The sequence below is a fragment of the Drosophila bipectinata genome, chromosome 2R (assembly GCF_030179905.1).
Source record: "Drosophila bipectinata strain 14024-0381.07 chromosome 2R, DbipHiC1v2, whole genome shotgun sequence".
NCBI lineage: Eukaryota > Metazoa > Arthropoda > Insecta > Diptera > Drosophilidae > Drosophila > Drosophila bipectinata.
Window position 1 is genome coordinate 24,547,007 of NC_091737.1, and position 15,068 is coordinate 24,562,074.

At 43.8% G+C, this 15,068-nt stretch overlaps 2 protein-coding genes across 6 annotated transcripts; both read left to right on the forward strand.

Moving 5' to 3' along the window:
- The first annotated feature begins 1,010 nt into the window (after window positions 1–1,010).
- On the forward strand, window positions 1,011–10,617 carry Gyg (glycogenin 1). 5 transcript variants are annotated; one of them, XM_017231789.3, is made up of 6 exons: window positions 1,011–1,153; window positions 5,503–6,103; window positions 6,175–6,355; window positions 6,592–6,636; window positions 7,599–8,228; window positions 9,192–10,617. In XM_017231789.3, exons 1-6 carry the CDS (start codon window positions 1,147–1,149, stop codon window positions 9,396–9,398), a joined length of 1,671 nt encoding a protein of 556 aa, XP_017087278.2. In that variant the 5' UTR covers window positions 1,011–1,146; the 3' UTR covers window positions 9,399–10,617. The 5 variants fall into 5 exon arrangements, with proteins under 5 accessions (XP_017087278.2, XP_017087281.1, XP_017087279.2 ...); XM_017231792.3 differs by lacking the exon at window positions 7,599–8,228; XM_017231790.3 differs by lacking the exon at window positions 6,592–6,636.
- Window positions 1,015–13,852, forward strand: LOC108118869 (uncharacterized protein DDB_G0280579). The gene is made up of 3 exons (XM_017231794.3): window positions 1,015–1,153; window positions 12,111–13,337; window positions 13,434–13,852. Exons 1-3 carry the CDS (start codon window positions 1,147–1,149, stop codon window positions 13,499–13,501), a joined length of 1,302 nt encoding a protein of 433 aa, XP_017087283.1. The 5' UTR covers window positions 1,015–1,146; the 3' UTR covers window positions 13,502–13,852.
- The last annotated feature ends 1,216 nt before the right edge of the window (window positions 13,853–15,068 follow it).

Sequence of the window (15,068 nt, forward strand, 5' to 3'; positions counted from 1 at the left end):
TATTTTTTAGTATTCTTTTTGAATTGGCGGCCATTTGTAAGTGTTGGTGAATCTTGCGTTTATCAACACTTGTTTGAGCGTTGATAGTTTTTTATCGATAAATTCATAAGCGGCCATTTGCAACTGCTGGGAGCCATTAAAGAGTAAATAAATATTGTTTTATTTCGGCACTATTAAATAGAATAGTTCATAATGTGTTTAATTTTCTCTTATTAAAGGTCTGGGACTTCAAAAAGAATGAAATTGCTTAGTCTTTTAAGATTATGGTGCCTATTTCAAAGACACCCCATAAGTATGCAACAGGAAACCAAAATCCCGGAAATGGAGCTCCTTTAGCTTAAAATCAAAAGGACGTTATTAAATGAGCTTAATTATTATTTGACAAAACAAAACGATAAAAAGATCAAAAGATTTTGATCGAGCTATTAAATTACCACTAAATAAGTTTCAAAATTTTAAACGCGGGCAACGGGTCAATTATTTTTAGATTTAAATCGTAGATAATGGTTGGGTATTTACAATTTTGTCAAGATTGAAGAACTTGTTTATGTTCTGGCACGATCGGCAACCCTGCTTTTCTCTTAAGAGCTCTTTTGAAATTCTCCGCTCACCTGCCCCAATCAGAGTTTGCTTTGGCACCTATATTCGCACCTTTGCGCTCTCTCTGGCTCTCTCTCATCATCGTTCTTCCGCTTATAGCCGGTCCAGCAATAGCCGGCAAGAAGAGGCAGAAATGAAATCCAAGCAAGCGGAATGCAAAATACTTTTCCTTTGGCGCCTTCCTCCTCGCTGATAGACAAACACACACACACATACAGAAATACGCCCGTATGCCACATCTCACATCTCCCACCGGCATTTGTGGGCTCTGCCGACGTCTCAGAAGTGGCATTTGGCACCGCACGGCATAGTAGCATTTATGCCCACGGCATTCGAGTTGAGGCTTCAGATTCTCGTCATTGCTCGTGGAAGGCGCATCGCATCGCCTCTCGCTCTCGTCGAATTTCAGTTTTTGTGAAAGCTCAACGGGCACGCCCACCCCCCACGTATCACGTACCACGTACCACCCACCGGAAACCCACCCGCGTGTGCTTTAATATCGAGTTAACCTTTTAATAAAACACAGACACTCTAAAACCTAACAAAATGAGCAGTAAGTTGGGATTAAATGAAATGAAAGCAAACTGCAAGCGCCAGCAAAAAAATTAAATCAAAAGAATAAAAGAAAAGAAAAGTAAAGAAAAGAGACGGCGTGTGTGTGTGTATGCATGGCTAAAGGCCCAAGGAGAAAGCCTGCCCTAAGTTAAAGCTCCTTTGGCGTTATTCCAGCTAATAATCGAATTTTTCAGACCCACTATCCGCATCCTCACATCACATAACATTCGCTTTGGGAGTTATTTTCTATAACCGAGTGATAAGCGCAAAGTTCTTATTTCAAAATCGAGCATAGAGCGGCGGTGTGTGGCCACTACGACCTTTACTGACCTTCAATAGCATTCGCCTGCCCGTTCCGCTCTCCCGTCGCCCATCCCCGTCCCCACGGTGCCGCCCTCCCCTCCTCGACCAATGCCAAGCACTAAAATGTTCCTCTATTTGTAAAAAAAAAAACGCATTGGGCATATTTGTTTGTTTATGAAAAGTATGTGCACGAAACTGCTGATAACACACGTTATGTGAGCTTCGAAGAGCGCCTGCGAATCGAACGGGGGAGAGCGAAACTACGAGAGTAAGAGAGCGCCTCCTTCACCGTTATGTTTGGTTAAATGAACGACGGGGGGAGACTCGGGGGGAGGAGCTCCATTTTGTTGTGATTCGACTTCGCTGCCCCCTCACCGTTGCGCTTTGTACCTGGCCCTTTGACGGCGAACGTAGCGCCATTAGCGCTGTTATCAGCGTTATCAGCCGAGCTATTTCCGCATCTTTGGCCCATTGAGATTAGCATTAATGGGATGCATTTCGCCTTGGCATTTTCACACGCTGACTTTCTGACGTCCAACGATCATGTTTGATGCACACTCTATACTACATACGTTCTATACCCATAACTGAATACTATACGCGATATTCTATATAATTTATAGATGTCGGTCTATTTATAGCGCCGGGTATACGTATGGGTTGGAATTATGGCTGGCGACAGCCGTTAACAAGTTTCTGTGTTCGAAAATACAATTTTTCGAAAAGTTTTCCACGCCCGAGAACATTCTTTGTGTCGCCCACTGAAATCTGCAGAGAAAGAAATGTTTAGAAATGTTTATTTTCGGAAAATGAAATTTAAATATTAAAATTTCTAGATGTTTTTTACGAAATTCCATTATCATAAGCTCTAAATAAAAGTCCCCTAATTGAAGTGATTTTTACCTTTGGATTCTGATTTAATAAATTGCATTTCAAACATGACTCCTCCCCGATTTCAGGGCCGAAATGATTTCACATTTCTCAGGCTGTGTGGGAGATACAATGTCGGCCCAGAAAATCCATTAAATCTGCACGGATTTATGCCCGCATTAATCATCAACCACGGCAGCTGTGAGTGCCTTTGCCTTGAGTTCTTAGCCCGCAGGGATCTCCAGCGGTTTGACAACCCAGCAACAGGCATGGGTCCCATTCCATCCCCCATCCCATATCTCCCTCCATGTGATTCAATTTCTAAAATTGCTGCGGTGCCTGTACCGATCCAATGCATCGCCTACCAGCAGACAGTCTCATTTTATTTCACTTCACATTTGCGGGGCTATTTTTAGTGGCCTGCTCTTTCGGATACACAGCATCTATAAGATACTCGTATACACATCGGGCGGCCGGCTAAAGATTTCCCGCAGAACTTGTTCCTCGCCCTGCACTCGCCAATTTGTGCGTTGGTGTCGCCTTGGCTCCCCATTTATTTTTTTCTCCTTTCCTGCAGTATTATGCATTCCCAATACAGTGGAGTTTCGAAAAGATACTTTTCAAGATAATGGTAGAAGCATGATTTTTTTGAAGTTATACTTTTTGTCTTAAATTGCCTATAAGTAGCAATATTTTTGGTCCTATATATTTTCGAAATTAGCAACCTGTTTGGTAAAATGGGGAAATCTAGACCCCAGACTTCTTTAAAAATATTTCTTAAATAGCCTTGTTAAGAAATTATTTACGTCCTACCATAAGGTGGCCATAAAATTAAAAAAATTCATCACAATTTTGACTGAAAGGGTACTTAAAGCCCATGGATTAGTCTGTCAAATGTCTCATCACGCTGCTGGCTAGATATATTTTCCTAATAAACAATAGCTATAAGACGCAATGGCTCACGATCTAGAAATAGAAATATTTTGAAAATTAAATACATATAACTAGCCTGTAAGGATTGGCATTAGCGGCAGAAGACTGTGCATACTTGGCTGCTAATTTGCCGGCTGCAGACTGTTGGCGACGCTTTAATGGGGACCCTGACAAACGGGTTTCCGGATGCCGACCAGAGGCCCACACCCTCAAGGTCCCGCCGACATCCCCCATTCATCTAATTGCTGACCCCATTCATGGATGGTCTGGCGTTAATCTGATCTGGGCCCAGCACGCTCCAATGGGCGCTCATTCGAGTCACTTGACCCAGACCCGAAAGCTCCAGCCACGACCTTTTTCGGCATTGCTTTGACGGGGCGCTTTATCAGCTTTATTGTGCTCAGGGCATACGTATAGCCAGGGCGCAAACGCCGCTCCAGAAGCCAGAAGAGAAGCCAGGATTTAAGAGAACCCGGTGGAGCTTTTCCATCGCCTGAAGCTCTCTTTGAACACTGCAAACAATTTCAAGTAGTGTTTTCCCCAAAATTAGCTGTCACACATGTTGCTAATTTATTTATTGTTAAGTTTAGGTGCTAAGCATATTTTAAGGAAAGTGTCGCGAACGCTTCGTTTTGACAATTTCAACAGTTGTGTTGAGAGAGGTTATTTTTGGACCGAGTGTTGTTTATTTTATTTTGTTTAAATCGCCACAAATTTATGACGTCTGTGTGAGATTCCTTTTGATCGTTGATCGTTTTCCACGCCATAAGTTTTATTGTTTTGTGAAAATTGTCTTTATTGTCATTTTTTGCACACATCCGGTAAGTCAGAAGTTATTAAAATCCATTCTAGTGTCGGCGAAAGTAAATGATTTCATTTTTATTTTAGGCACAACGATTCATTTCATGCACACACACTAGAAAAGAAAGTATCTGTGAGCTGAAGTCGCATATATCTCACCCGCCAACAAACACATACCACACATACACACAGACCCAAACACCCATGCCAACCACACACACACAAGCATTAGAGGTGTACATAGGAGGATACAAAAGCAATCTGAACTCAATCCCAACCAAGATCAGCTAAAGCTCAGCATTAGCCCGCTGTGCAGCAGCATCCATCAGTATGCTGTATCAGTATCTGTATCTGAAACCGCACATCCGTATCCGTGTCCATAGCAGCCAGAAGGTAGTTGTTGTAATCCACCTACTTGTTGTATCCTTGCTTTGACAATACCTTTCAGTTCGCTTCTCTAAAACCAAACAACCAACCAATCTGAAACTTAACCCGACTAAAGTTAGTTCAACGAATTGTACAAAGAATATATACACACACACACCCACAACCTTGTATATATCTACAGCTGTTGTCCTCTGATATCGTAGCATTAATACCCCAATAATCACAATGTTCAAAATTCGATTTACTTGTCAATAATCAAAATTGGAAATAAAAAACGACCTTTATGTTATCTCTATCTTAACTCTAATGATTTTTTAATTTTCCAACTAGACCGACCATTGCATGGATTACTAAGACTAGGGGAGAGTATTTTCGATTAAACCATAAAGACTAGACTGAATAGAGAGACTGCAACTGTTTTCTGTATAATCTAAACTAGTCTAAACTAATTCCCCACCGTGCGCGGCATCTGCCCCAAAAAATCCCATAATCGCCCCATAAACATGCACACTACATATCGAGCCAGCGCCATGAATAATTATCTATAGCTTTCGCCCAAATAAATGCCAACTACGCAAAATTCTAATTGCTCGTTTCGACTCGCCTGAAATATGCTCCGCCCGATTCTGCCAATTCTTTATGATTTTCATTTTTTTCTGCTGCCAGTTTTTGCAATTCTTTTTTTTCCGCTCTAACAAAGCAAATGAAATTTGGATGCATGTGGGTGCCGCGTGCCGCGTGCCCCGCCCACTTGCCACTTGCTGACGCACACACCACACCAGATTCTGAACCAGAACTGTACATATGTATCTATTGAATTTCATGCGGGAAACCCGACAGATAGTTGTTTATTTTTAATCCATAACTACGATGCTGTTCTTTGCTGAAACCGAAACTAATAAAATACGAAGCGAATTTCTTTGCCAGCTGCTGCAGTGAAACGTGCAATGTAACTGTAACTGCAACTTGTATCTGTATCTCTATCTCTAGCCATGTGTATCTGTGTATCTATAAAAGTGTTATTTTGCATCTATTCCCCTTTTTGTAAAATAGAGTTCGCTTGGGTGACGCTGACGACAAATGACACGTACTCACTGGGTGCCTTGGTGTTGGCCCACTCCCTGAAAAGGGCCGGCACCGCCCACCAGCTGGCCGTTTTGGTCACGCCCACCGTTTCGGAGGCGATGCGCGACAGACTAAAGGACGTGTACAACGTTGTACAAGAGGTCAATGTGCTGGACTCACAGGACGCCGCCAACCTGGCGCTCCTCGCCCGCCCCGAACTGGGTGTGACCTTCACAAAGCTCCACTGCTGGCGCCTGGTCCAGTTCGAGAAGTGCGTCTTCCTGGATGCGGACACCCTGGTCTTGCAAAACTGCGATGAACTGTTCGAGCGCGAGGAACTGTCGGCTGCTCCGGATGTTAGCTGGCCGGACTGCTTCAACTCCGGCGTGTTTGTGTTCAGACCCAGCGTGGAGACCTTCGGCCAGATCACAGAGTTCGCCGTCAAGAACGGCAGCTTCGATGGCGGCGACCAGGGCCTGCTGAATCAGTTCTTTGCCGACTGGGCGACGGCGGACATCAAGAAGCATTTGCCATTTGTTTACAATGTGACGGCCTATGCCTCCTACTGCTATCTGCCCGCCTTCAAACAGTAAGTTTCTAACTATAAGATAACGAGGCCCAGAAGGCAGGACTTAATGCGGAGATAATGTTGCATTACAGGTTCAGAGATAAGATTAAGATTTTGCATTTCGCCGGCAAACTGAAGCCCTGGCTGATTCAGTTCAACTCGGAGACGAAGACCGCCACCGTTTCGTCCGATTATGCCCACGCCCAGGATCTGATCCAGCTGTGGTGGAACATCTTCTGTGATAACGTGATCCAGTCCCTGTCCACCGATATGGTAAGTGATTTATGGACGAACTGTCTCCCACCTAGCGAACTATTTACAGCCGTTTACAAGCCTCCGAACCAGACTGAACCCGTATCGCTCGTTATCTTGAACTCAATACTAAAGCTAATCTAAGAATTTTATTGTTTAACCCCATGTACTTGTTTTGCTCGCGCCTCCCCAATATATCCCCTTCTGCTTCTTCGTTTATTAACCCGCTAAACGAAACAAATATTGAAAACCGCCAGCAAACGCCAGGAACTGCGGCGAGTGAACCAGAGATCGCTTCAGAGGTAAGCAGATAGATCTCGCCTAGCACCCACCAATCTCCCACCAAGTAGAGACCTTGAGCACCCGCAGTGTAAATATCTTAATTATAACTCAAATATTTATCTATTTATTTATCCATCTTTCTGTGCGCCAAGTAAATAACCCAAGCCAACAAACCCCCGATCCAAATCCGAACTATTTGCTATTCTTCGCCAATAGCTGACCTCGTTATCGTTTCATTTCGGCGCCGCCTCCCTCCCCCTGTTTTCTAATTTAAATACCCGCACCTTCTCTGTTCTTTTCACTTTTTTGTATTGTTTTTTAGTTTTCATTTCGAATTGCCATTTTCTGTTGATTTTTCCCCAATTAGCCGCCACGCCCCAGAGTAACCTCTTTTTTTTTTCTTTGGTAGTGGCCCCACCGACAGACATATGGACTGTTTCTCAATTGGGGGGGCTATCTGTTCTATTTAATTTATTTCTTTTGTATTTTTTTGTAATATTTGTCCAACTCTCACTGTGTGTGTGTGTGTCCCGTGTGTGTGTGTGTTCTTGTCTTAGTGTTCACTTTCTTTCTGTTTTTCTAATTTGCATCGATTTGGCCAAGTGCCAAGGAAATGTTTCAGTTTACGCCATAGATAGATGGAAATGATTCAAATCGAAAATCGGTGGGCTGGGAGGGGGTTGATGGAGGGAATTTCTCTTGAATCATTGGATATGTCCCATAACCAACACACAGACACCCACCCACCCACAACTGCACACACAAACACACACACACACACCCTGTCCTTTCTGTTCGTCCTGTTCGGGGATTTCTTTTGCAATCAACCTTTATTTTGATCAACTTGATTTACTTTCATTTACTTCTTATTTTCTTCGCTGGCTCTCCTCCCATGTTTGCGCATTCTGTAAATTGTATATCTTGCCATAATATAATCTCCGGACTGCCTGTGTAAATAAACCAATATCTAACATCGTGTCAGTGCCTCTGCTTGAACCTAACGCACTCGCCAAGCGACTATGCCGCCGACGAGCAATGGCTAGATCAGGACTACGAGCAGCGGCAGCAGCACGAGTACTACCAGCAGCAGCGGCTGCACCACCACCTGTTGCACGAGCGCCAGTTCCGCGATCCTTGGGCAGATTACTATGAGAATCTGGAGAAGGAGCAGCGGCATACGGACGAGCACGAGCAGCACAATCCCAGCCAGAACCATGACGATGGCCATGCCCATGCAAATGCGAATGCCTATGAAAGTGCCACTGAGTGGCACAATGACGATGCATGCCACCCACCATCACAGCCAACACCACCTCCACCGAATCCTCCTCAAACTCAATCCTCCACTGCCAATGCCAAAGAAGACTCTGCATCCGTAGATGTGAATAGCAATGAGCTGAACCACCCACCACCACCCGAACATGCCTTAGCCTCTGACTCTGCCATGCCCAATGCCACTGCCTCTGCCACTGCCACGCCCATGCCCACGCCTACGCCCACGCCCACGCCCTCGTCCACGCCCACGCCACATCATTCCGTGCATAGTCAGACAGTAGAAAATGCGACAAACCACCAACAAGAGCAGGAAGTCGCAGCCAAAACGGCGCCTGAGGTAAAGGCAATCAATCTAGTCCTGGCCAAGATACACAGAAAAAAATGTGGCATTCTTTGCGTTGAAAAATGTATTAAAAATATTGTTTCAAGATTAATAGATTTCTCTAAAATGAGGATAGGACATTTCAAATACCTAGAATGCCAAGCATTTTTTTCTGTGTAGAAAATCCAACCAAAAGCCAACCTCCCACCCAACCATCACCGGATAGTGGTGTTCTAGTGCAAGTTGAAGTGCAAGTGCTAGTTGATAGTGATAATGTAATCCTCTGGTTTCCGTCTAGTCACTGTTTTTGCATACGAATTGTCGCTCCTTCATTGTCCTGCGTCCTTTTGGTCATCGTTCATTGTTCATGGTAGCTGGTCCTCGGTTTAAGGTTCATGGTTCATGGTCCCCGTTTTGTTTGTGGCCTGGATAGAAGCATAAAAGCATTTGTTGATTTATTGTTAGTTGGCCTGCCACCTGGTCAAGCACACATATAAATGGAACATGGAAAACTCGTTTACTGTCCAGTGTCCACTCGTCATCGTCATCATCATTATCATCAAAGTCATTGCTGGGATATTGAGATTCAAACAGCAGCAGAAACCTCCTCTTCATCCTTGTGTTGCATGTCCACGCTCCACCTCTGTACTGTCCTTCACCGCCACATAGTAATCTGCCAGAAGGTCGACGGGAGCACTCAGTTGCACCAACGTAAGCAGCAGCAGCCAACGCGTCGTATACTTGATTTATGCCTCGAGCAGCACTCCGTTGTCATATTAATCATACGCACTGTGCACCGTAACTAACATGTACAAATGTTGCCAACTGTTTAGTAGTCTGTATGTGGTTATAATATATGTTTTGGAATTGTAATTGCATGAGAATCCTGCCAGCACACCCCCTACAAGTCCACCAAGTCCACCCCCCAGAAACCAGAAATGAAAGTCAGGGAAATTAATTTTGATTGCATACTTTCAGGCGGGCTTGGCAGGAGCCCTGTCACAGCTGAAAATTGGCGAGCAGCGCACCGCCGAGCAGGAGGCCTACGAGAACCTGATGCGCCGCCAGTGCTGGGAGTCCGGACAGATCGACTACTCCGGCGCCGATTCCTTCGACAACATCTGGAAGAAGATCACACAGACGCTGGAAAAGAAGCCCGATGCCGATCAAACTGGTAGCTCTTAGAAAACAAAAACAAAAACATATCAAAAACAAAAAAAATACTAAAAACAAGCAAACCAGAACAAACAAATGCAAATCGTTCGTTATTCGTCGTTTTGTTGCCATTTTTTTTGTACACCCACCCACACATACAGAGCACACACACTCTCCCTTCAGTCCCACAATCCCCTCCCCCGAAACACACACATATTTAACCCTTGGGAGACACACAATGTCAAGGCCCGCCCCCGCCTAATTGAAATTTAAGGTTTTTGGCAGAAAATATGGCCAGAAACGAATTCTTCCGAGTGTCATAAATGCAATTTTTATTTCGCAGCAGCACATATATTCGCATACATGGTAGCAATCTTGTTATGCCAAAAGAACTGAGCACAAAAATAAGTAAGAAACAAAAATGAAAAAAACGAACCAACGCACAGAAATTTTAATTAAGTTTTCAAATTAAACTTTTGCTGTCGCTGCTGCTGCTCTCGACATACGTGAGATGTAAGCTAGTGCGCCTGTACGAGTAAGAGTGTGTGTGCTGCGACACACTTGGCACAGTTGCCTCAATTGGGCCAACACCCAACCCCTCCTGCAATCCTACAGCACCCCAACACACACACACGAAAACACTTGGCCCCGGCCACAAACTTTTACACTTCATTGTATTTTAATTGAAAATTTTGTACTTTTGGCACTTGGTGTATTTGCCGATTTGTGATGATGACTTTTCAGCTCATCTGTATCAAAAATTCATTGTAGCATAAGGATTCTTCTCCCCACCCCTTCCCTTCTGACCCCATTGACCCTTGACCCACCACTTTGTGTACATATGAATAAAAGCCAACAATGAGTGTATAAAAAAGAGCTCTAGAAAAGAACTATTACGAAAAAAAAAATAAAGTTAAAATCAAAACTAAACTGTTGCCAACATTTTGTGGCAAGACTTATTGTGTGTATGTCAGTGTGTGTGTGTGTTTCAGTGTGTGGTGGTGTCAGCCCCGCCCATCCATCTGTGTACGCCCACTTTCGGATCGAATTCGAACATCGAGCGTACCACGTTTGTTTCAAGTGTTTTGCCGAATAACTTTTCTCTATATCCTATATTGTATCTAAAATGTATGTTATAATTTACTTTTGAAATAATGTCTTAATATTTATTCGAGAAACAGCAAACAAGAGTCCCAACAAAAACAACAACACAAACAAACTTTTCAATTTACGAAACACTGTTTTTAAATGTGCATTTTTATTTTAGTCCTAAGTTCGATTAAGTATGTTTCTTCAATTCTCCACTTGCGTTTATTGCTCTTTCAGTTGTGTACTTTTAAGCCATTGGGAAGTTTTTTTGTAGCCAGCACCATTTCATCCATCGCATCTATATATCACCCTGTACCCCTGACTATTTGGCCGATTCGAATTTAAAAGAAACCCCTCTCGTCTCGTTACCTTACCAACCGCATTTCCAGATAATGATAATGGTAGTGATACAGCTAACACACTAAGCCAGAAACAATTGCTGAGCGAGGTCGAGGAGAAGCTGAAGCAGTCCTTGCCACCGCATGTTGAGAAAAAAGCTTCCACTAACAAAGTGCTTGAGAAGAAGGAGCCAGCTCAGCCGGCTCAGCTTGACCAGCCACGCCCTAACCCATTACCGGCTAACGCTTCATCAGCTGCTGATGCTCCTGCTGCTGCCGCCTCCTCCACTTCCAGACAGAATCCACAGAGACGTCAGGAGTCGCAACCGGAAACGAAACCGAAGCCGAAACCAGAACCCCAACCGCAGCAACCTCAGCAACCGCAGCACATCACATTGCCAGCTGGAAACCGAAGCGGAAGCGGAAGCTCAAACGTCTCCAAGAACGGCAAACAGAGAGGTGGCCGCAAGCTGAAATAGCAATTACTGAACCTGCTGATGCACTACAGCTGCCTGCCACACCTGGCGTGTCGCTCTAAGGCGCGCTACCGGCGGCTGGAACCAAAACCAGACCCGGAGCCCCAACCCGTACATGTCTAATCCGGCGATTGATTCGAATCCCAGACCGACCCCCATGCTGAAAGTACAAAGTGAAAGTGAACACAAAGAAGCGAGCTGTTGACCTGTACAAAAAATAAGCTTACTAAGCGGCTCTTAGATGAGGTGACTAGGGGTTTAGCTAAAAACGATCAATTAAACAGCCTTGATAAGGTATTTATTATCAAAAATAATCAAATTTACTCTCATCGAAACATTTCAGACATGATCGTTTTTATTTGTTTCTTAAAGGAAATTGTTCTTATGATATTATTTTACTCACAACTCTTCCATTAAAGTCTTGAATGACAACGAAATATAATCGAATGCACAGTTCTGATACTTTTTTTTAATAGTTTAGGAGAAAATATTAAAATAAATTTTAATATTTAGTCTAAATGTATAGAGGAAATTAATAAAAATAAATAAAGCTTAGTTAATCAGCTTGAAAATATCATCCAAGGGTCGCTTAACTAACACTAATCGCCAGTCTGCCTTAAGGAGGAAACCAATGCAATATCGTAGAATTATAGGGTAGCCTAAGAGAAGCAAATACTAGAAATTAATCCGCAAGTGCTTTGGATAACCCCCGATGCAAATACACACACGCACATGAAGTATACTCTCTTAAGAAGAGCTTGGGATGCCAGCAGCTTCCATAAAAAACCTTAAAATATAGAAACATGTACTCTAAACACTCCATAAAATTCACACAATAGAGCTTATTACTTCCGCCGACATTGAGGACGGTAAGGTGGAGTTCGACAAGGCCACCGGCATCACCACCACCTACAAGGTGGTCGATGGCGGCTACGAGGTCATCTCCACCATTCCCCAGCCGAATGGAACCATCAAGACCCAGACCCGCACCTTCTGGGACCCCAAGCCCGTCAGTGAGGAGGACCTGAAGAAGGAGCAGGAGAACAAGAAGCTCATCCAGAAGCGGCTGGGCAAGGAGATCCGCATCGATGAACGCACCACCATGCTGACCCGGGCCATCGAAGGAGGCTACGAGGAGGTCTACACCACGGTCAACGAGGACGGTTCCCGCGCCACTCGCACCAAGACCTTCTACGACTCGGTTCCCGCCGAGGTGGACGACGCCACGGCCGCCAAGCTGAACAAGAACAAGAAGACCGTGACCAGGAAGTCGTCGGTGGACTCCACCGATTCCACGGAATCGTCTCGCCGCCTCGTCCAGAAGCAGCAGAAGAATGTGGTTCAGAACTACGAGGACCAGAAGTCGACCACCACCACCACCACTGAGCGCCGTGTGTCCGTCACCCAGAATGTGGAGATTACAGAGAACAACCGCACCGTTCGCAAGAACTCTCTCCAGGAGCAGAACATCAAGGCCGTCACCTCCACCACTGCCACCGACAGTGGCAAGAAGAAGAAGAAGACCAAGTCCTCTGCCCCACCACCGCCAGCTGACTTTGTGCAGAACGACACCACCACTGTGGCCACGAAGCGCGTGCCCGGCGGAGTGGAGTACACCTACTCGACGGAACTGGAGTCCGGCAAGACCATCACCACCTCGAAGACCGTCTACGAGGAGGAGGAGGTGGAGCTCACCGAGGAGGAGATTAAGCAGTACAAGAAGACCCTCAAGGATGCCGAGAAGCACAAGAACGTTACCACCTCCAAGAAGTTGAAGTCCGAGTCGGGCACCAAGAAGATCGTGCCCTCCGAGAATCCCGGCGACGTCACCACCGTCGAGACCATCAAGATCGAGGGCGGCACCGAATACCTTTACACCACTGTTACCGCTGAGGGTATTGTGAAGAAGGCCAAGAAGACCGTCTACGATCCGGTGCCCTGCAACAACCCCGAGGAGGACGACGAAGAGGAGATCATCGAGGAGTACGAGGAGGAGATCATTGAGCCCGGCGAGAAGAACTTCAAGACCATCGAGACGATCAAGCAGCTGCCCACCAAGTTCGAAGGTAATTGATACATAAGACCATTTAAATTATTAATCAACTAAATTATTAATTAATTAATTAATTAATGTTTTTCTTTTTTATTTGACTTTATTCCAGAGGAAGTGACCATTACCCATGAGAAGAAAGAGAAGAAGGTAAAGAAGTCCATGGTCATAAGCCAGTAAGAAACACCCGCTCACAAACACACTCAAATACTTGACACTCACTCATGTACGGCACACACCAACACACACACAACACCTACACTGAAAAGCTTTAGAATAGAGTTCTCAGCCAATCCAAACGGCTCTGCGAAGATCCCAAGCTAATTATCGTGACGTATTTCAGCATCCAGTTCAGTTAGTTGCGAGCGGTCTTTGCACGCTACTCGTTAGCTTTGTTCTCAATTACTTTGCCAGCTATCTAGTGCCCTAGAATGTATTACAAACTATCCAAAATTTATTGCGAAAGGAAACTGTCTAACCTAATTGTACCCACATTTGTTTAACAAAATAAAGATCACGTTTTGGTTCTAATTCGTCTTGACTTTCCTCTTGGGACTGGAAGCTATCGCCTGCAACAACCAGGCAAAAATGGCGAAAAATGGGAAAAGTCGTAAATTTACAATTATCAAGGGGTACCCCTTGAAAAAATTTAAAAAATTTCAAAATCGTAATTATGAATGGTTTTGTGTAAGGGATTAAGCTACTCAAAGCTCTGATCACGGAAATGTATATATTTTTCCGATCCGTTGTATATTGGAGGAGCTATGGCAATCCGAAGGGCGAAAAATGGGGAAAGTCGTAAATTTACAATTTTCAAGGTACCCCTTGAAAAAAATCGAAAAATTTAAAAATCGTATTTATGAATGGTTGTGTATGAGGGATTATGCTACTCGGACCTATGATCACGGAAATGTATATATTTTTCAGATCCGATGTATACTGGAGGAACTATGGCAATCCGAAGGGCGAAAAATGGGGAAAGTCGTAAATTAACATTTTTTAAGGGGTACCACTTGAAAAAATTCAAAAAAATTTAAAAATCGTATTTATGAATGGTTTTGTATGAGAGATTGAGCTACTCGAAGCTCTGATCACGGAAATGTATATATTTTTCCGATCCGTTGTATATTGGAGGAGCTATGGCAATCCGAAGGGCTAAAAATGGGGAAAGTCGTAAATTTAAAATTTTTAAGGGGTACCCCTTGAAAAAATTCGAAAAATTTAAAAATCGTATTTATGAATGGTTTTGTATGAGAGATTGAGCTACTCGAAGCTCTGATCACGGAAATGTATATATTTTTCCGATCCGTTGTATATTGGAGGAGCTATGGCAATCCGAAGGGCTAAAAATGGGGAAAGTCGTAAATTTAAAATTTTTAAGGGGTACCCCTTGAAAAAATTCGAAAAATTTAAAAATCGTATTTATGAATGGTTTTGTATGAGAGATTGAGCTACTCGAAGCTCTGATCACGGAAATGTATATATTTTTCCGATCCGTTGTATATTGGAGGAGCTATGGCAATCCGAAGGGCTAAAAATGGGGAAAGTCGTAAATTTAAAATTTTTAAGGGGTACCCCTTGAAAAAATTCGAAAAATTTAAAAATCGTATTTATAAATGGTTTTTTATGAGGGATTAAGCTACTTGGAGCTCTGATCACGGAAATGTATATATTTTTCCGATCCGATGTGAATTGGAAGAGCTACGGCAATCCGAAGGGCAAAAAATGGGGAAAATTAAATAAAAAT